This window comes from Solanum tuberosum, unplaced genomic scaffold (assembly GCF_000226075.1).
Source record: "Solanum tuberosum cultivar DM 1-3 516 R44 unplaced genomic scaffold, SolTub_3.0 scf00111, whole genome shotgun sequence".
Lineage (NCBI taxonomy): Eukaryota > Viridiplantae > Streptophyta > Magnoliopsida > Solanales > Solanaceae > Solanum > Solanum tuberosum.
The window spans coordinates 828,709-834,421 of NW_006239034.1; the positions used below are offsets into that span (position 1 = coordinate 828,709).

At 39.1% G+C, this 5,713-nt stretch overlaps 1 protein-coding gene across 1 annotated transcript in view; it reads right to left on the minus strand.

Moving 5' to 3' along the window:
- The window catches only part of LOC102603064 (thyroid adenoma-associated protein homolog), a 16,003-nt gene extending 10,590 nt beyond the window's left edge, over positions 1-5,413 (minus strand). The window contains exons 1-2 of the mRNA XM_006349510.2: positions 1,961-5,413; positions 1,218-1,477 (exon numbers count right to left, since the gene is read on the minus strand). Coding sequence (XP_006349572.1) covers positions 1,218-1,477; positions 1,961-5,260 — 3,560 coding nt within the window. The 5' untranslated portion in view covers positions 5,261-5,413. The remainder of the gene's footprint in view (positions 1-1,217; positions 1,478-1,960) is intronic.
- Between the last annotated feature and the right edge of the window lie 300 nt (positions 5,414-5,713).

Consider the following 5,713-nt stretch of genomic DNA (forward strand, 5'->3'; position numbering starts at 1 on the left):
GGTAAAGGACTACTCTTTGAGGATCAAGGCCATGAGCATATCATTGGATATACAGACGCTGATTGGGCAGGATCACCCTCTGACAGACGTTCGACATCCGGATATTGTGTTTTAGTAGGAGGTAATTTGGTGTCGTGGAAGAGTAAGAAACAGAATGTGGTTGCTCGATCTAGTGCAGAATCAGAATATCGAGCAATGGCGACAGCAACTTGTGAGCTAGTTTGGATCAAACAGTTGCTGGGAGAACTAAAATTTGGCAAAATTGATCAGATGGAACTTGTGTGTGATAATCAAGCGGCTCTTCATATCGCATCAAATCCAGTGTTTCATGAAAGGACTAAGCACATTGAGATTGACTGTCACTTTGTTAGAGAAAAGATACTCTCGGGAGATATTGTTACGAAATTTGTGAAGTCAAATGATCAGCTTGCAGATATCTTCACCAAGTCCCTCACATGTCCTCGTATTAATTACATCTGTAACAAGCTAGGTACATATGATTTGTATGCACCAGCTTGAGGGGGAGTGTTAGAATAGAAATAAATATTTCCTACTTAGAATAGGAATAGGAATAGGAATAGGAATAAGAATAGGAATCCTAGTTGGAAAAGGATTCCAATGTAGTGTCTATAAATAAGGTCTCAATGTAACTATTTAGATACACAATTCAATATTATTTTTCCCATATATTTCTCACAAATGCCATGAGCAGAACTTAATCTCTCTGATACCAAGCTCTCTAGTTCGCAAACCCAATGGACTGGAGAATTCCCTTTCCAATTTATTATTTCTTTTTTTCCCCTTTCCACATTGGGAAAACCCAAAGTACAAAGAAATATAACCCTAGAAGGGGTTGCAGCACTGATGGCTTTGCTGATCACTGCTACTAGATTCTCCCACTTTCTTGGCGTCTGCTTCCCTGCCTGTCTGCACCAGCCATCTACCCAAGCTTCCTCCCGTAGTATTTGGTCATTCTTAGTTAAACAATGAGAATTTGCCATTTTCAGATAATTAACAAGAAGATAGATGTAAAGGAAACGTCCGCTGTGAAACAACAGCTTCTTTCAGTTTTCTGACTTCAGAGAGATTTCTAAAATTATTTTAAGCTAAACCATGGTAACAATACCGCTTACAGGTTTGGCACTGGAACTCCTGCAAAAAACAAATAAGCATATAGAAAATATGACTGCCGATATAATAGAATCCAGTACACATACCTTGCATCATTTGAACAAAGCAATCGATTGCAAAGTGCAGTAAATCCAGCTCTTGTCTTATCGATAGCTCCATTATGCTTCATTTTCAAAAGGACTTCCAAGAAATGGTTGCCAATTACCTCGAGTTGTTTCACATCAAGCATTGTGTCAGATGTCGTATTAGATAAGACAGTTTCATGAACAACTTGGGAACCTGATTCTGAAACATCTGAAGTAGGCAAAGGAACCTTTCTTATTATTGTTCCCAAAAGAAGGCTCACCTGAAGCAATGTAGATGAAAATAAATTAATTCTTCTGGAAATTTTAAGCATATAAACTTCATATAGTTGACTACAATTTATGATTCCTTCTGCTTTTATATAATAGTGGTTTTCAGGACAACTTGCACACACTTCTCGCGTATTCCATCAAGTACCTACTACCTGCCACCGGCACCGGTGCATAAAAACTCAACTCATCAAAGTTTAAACTTTAACCAAAATGGGAAAAAATCACCTAGTATTTATCATTCCTTCTTTAGCCACACAAAGGTTGCAATAGAAGGGGAAGGGTAGAATATGCGTTCTATTGCAATTAGTTGAACTAAGAACTGCAAAGTTACTAGGCCTGAGTACAAAACAGCAAGGAAAAGAATGATGATGGCACAAGAATTAGTGATGACATAATTTAACCATTGACATAAGAAATGTTTCATTAAATAGTTAGCTACTTTGACAAAAGGGATAATTAGTCATTCTTAATACCTCTTTCATAGCAAGCCAACAACCAACCATAACTATCTGCTCAGTTTGCCTGCCCTCCTGCACCTCTGTTGTATTTTGTTCCTTGTCTGCCTCATCCATCTCATGAGGAACCTCCTCTAACAAAAGAGCATCATCACCCATTTCATCCATATCATCAGGTAAGTACCAAGCATCAGCTGATACCACCCAAAGGGCCAACGAAGTAATTCGCATGACCAACTCCAAAATCTTCTCCAATACCCCTTTCATTTCAGATATACTGCAGACTATTGCATCAGAATCCCAGTCAAGTTCCTCAAATGTGTATCGAAGTGTAAGCAGAACACCATGAACAAAGCTGTTCTTACATGCTTCTGAAAGATCCTTCTCTCCATCCTGAACTACTGCATCCAGCCAATCAATCAGTGATCTTAGATATTCTATTGCTGGAGGGGCAAACTTACACACCTTATTCTCCTCGCTTGGCAGCTTGGACAGTGGTTGAGCAGATACATCATTAGATGAGGCATTAACAACCCAACCAAGTTCCAAAACATACTTTCTGAATATGAGTCGTAAAGTCAGAGCTCCAGCATCACTTTCTCTGACACGTGGACTATAGACTAGCTTCTTAGCCCAAACAATTGCTTCACTAACCATGTCCTCGCTATGAATTCCAGGAAGAGGAGTAGGAAAATGCAGCAGAATACGAAAAGAACTCACTCTAAGTCGGTCCCAACTATCAACAATTGATCCAACCAGCAATAGAGTTGATTCAGGTAAAAGAAGCCCCTTACTGTAGGGATAAAGAGAGAACTGAGGAGAAACAGCATCAACCGTTCCTTCTGAAGGAAGCACAATAGACCAAACATTTAGCATTATTAATAAAAGCTCCATTGCCATTATCTTTCTCTCATATGGAGCAGAGGGGTAGCATGAAAAGAACAAAAAGCAACTTAGCCACTTCATAAAGTTAAAAAGTTCATCTGCCCTGTCTACAAACATATCCCCTGTTCTTTTAGCAACAGAATTTCTACTTGTGTCTTTCCGTGCAAGAGGTTGCCAACTTCCCTGCTTAACCTGCCTCTCCAATGCTGTTCGAACCCGAGAAAAGAATTTCCTAAATAAGCTTGTCCACTTCATCTGGAAAGCAGTTGAGCAACATCTCATGTTCAAAGGAACTGCTACCTTCATCAGACTGAGTTCCAATGATGATGGCAAACTTGCGGTCTTTGGATTTATGAACAGAGATTCTGCTGCATCAATCCGAAGTGACTCATCAATATGGGTAAGTGCCAAAACCAGATATTTCTCTGGGACTTTTATTTCAATCCCCTTGATGCAGACAATAGCATCTTTGTTTTCCAAGTTCTGCTTCACGTCTTCCAGAGACAACAAAGAATCTTTGCACCAATCAATATCCCCTTCCAGCAAAGCAAGAAAACGAGAAACCTTAAACAATGAAACTAAAACAGCCACTCGTTCTTCAAGCACAGGAGACACACCCCTAAAATCCAGCTCAGTAAGAAATACTTCACCATTGTCCAAACCACATCTGATGCCAATAAAAGCGAGCATCAGAAATATAGCATCAACATCCAGTTCAAGTAATACTGGAAGTGCATAGGTGTTAAGATTTGAGCGGAGTCTTGAATGTCCAGAAGCTAGGCCCGACAAAAGTGGAGGCAGGCAATGACCCCTAAAACTGTTGTACCCATTTTCAATGCCATCACTACTCCAATACTCATCACGTAAACACTCAAGGAAACACTTAAGAAATGTCGTTGAAGCACAGCACACATCATCATCAATGTATGCCTTTATTGTTTCAAACAATAGATCTGGGCTCATACTTAGAAGTGTCCTTGCGCCCAGCCTCTTGGTGAGGGATGCTAAAGGAACATATCTTCCTTTACAACGTGGTCCCAGGCGAAGAAGATCAAAAGCAACCTTTCTCGTGAACAAATTGAATGTATCACTACCCTCTGCCCAGTGTAGACTGGCCTGAATGTCTAAGAAGAGATCAAATATAAGATGCACTTGTTTGACTGTTTGGTTCAGAGGATCTTCCAAATTATTCCACACTATTTGCAATAATCGTGTACCAATGTCCTCAGAAATGGGATCATAATTTACTTCAAGACTTCCATTCTTATCTAGCATTGATGTTTTTACTTGCTGCAGGCAAATCTGCATTACCGTAAGAGCATGAAAACTGAAGTGACTGTCAATTGGATTCTCACAAAAATTACAAAGCTCAGGCAAAATTGCATCATAAAGGATCATTTTGATTGATTTCTTGTTATCTCCAGAGTCCCTAACACTACCAAAGCTATCATTTGATACAACAAACCCGGTATTCAATACTGTCCTTGAGACTGCAGTTAAAATACCTCTAACCACGCAAAGTCTGCTCAACGATGAAAATTTACTTAATTCATCAACCAAATTGCCCTTAAATGGGATTTTCTCAAGTACATCCTTAAATGCAAGCTTAGAACACACAATGGAACTCTGATTGAAAATTCCTCCCATGATAAACAGTCCAAGCTCTTGAGGGCTAAGACAAACCTGCAGAGCCACACAAAAACTCACCCCGGCCGCCACTAGACAATCTCTAGAAAACGATTCCGATTTCAAAATACTCAAAACAATAACCAGAATTCTCTCTAAAACATTAGAACCTGCATTAACAAACTTGGAAGGAAATCGTTGAAGCAAGTAATACATACAAGAAAGAGCTTCCTGGCACTGTTCCATAACAACTGGTGACGGTCTAGACCAATCATTGATATCTGCCAATACAGAGCTTAACCCCAAAACCACATTCAAACCAACCAAAACTGCACACTCGTCAACAATTTCGACCAAGTAACCCAACTTGGGGGTGCTCATCATTGATAATGCAACTCTAGAAACACAGAATCTCTTCCCATTTTCACCATATTCCTCACAAAGTTGACGGAAACAGTTTTGAATCAGGGTATGAAAGTTGTTGCATTTGACAAGCACGGATAATAAAGTTCTATGCAGAGGCTGCGAATTCTCCAGCAAAAGAATCTCCAGGTAAAATCTGGAAGCTGTAGAAATTGACTCTTCATCGGCTTTGACATTTGAGAGTAATTCAGAGAAAGATGAAGCGAGTTTCTTGGCATGATTGAGCTGAGAGTATGTAGAGTTTAAGGAGACAAACTGTCGTAGTTCGGAGTAGAAGTGAACAGAAGGTGTTTGTTGAAGTGCTTCAACGAAACTTTTGGGGAATATTACGGCACTGTACGTATAACGATGACGATGCTGTAAAGCTCTCCATTTAGCTGACATAATTGAAAAGGAGATTTTTCTTGCCGGAGAGGCGGCGGCGGTGGCGGTGGCGGTCGTTGCAGAGATCCTTAGGGGTTTAACAAGGGTTTTAAAGGGTATTATTTTCTTGGTTGTTTGTTTTTTACATTAAAATTTTATGTGTATTAAGATTATTTTTTTGGTAAACTGGGTATTAAGACTTAAATGTCTCAATATGATTTTATATTAAGATATGAATTAGTAAATAATTATAATGATTGTGAGTGTCGATTTGGGATTATGATACGTCATGGTAGTGATTACGAATAGTAATTAGTAGTGAGATGGTAATTAACAATAGTTATTGATTGTGGAGTTGGTGATGACAATTAATAATTGTAACGGGTCATAGTAATATCTAATGACAAGAGTAATAGCTAGTTATGATGATTATTTACTATTGATATGTAACACTCCGACTTTTCGAAACGTCTA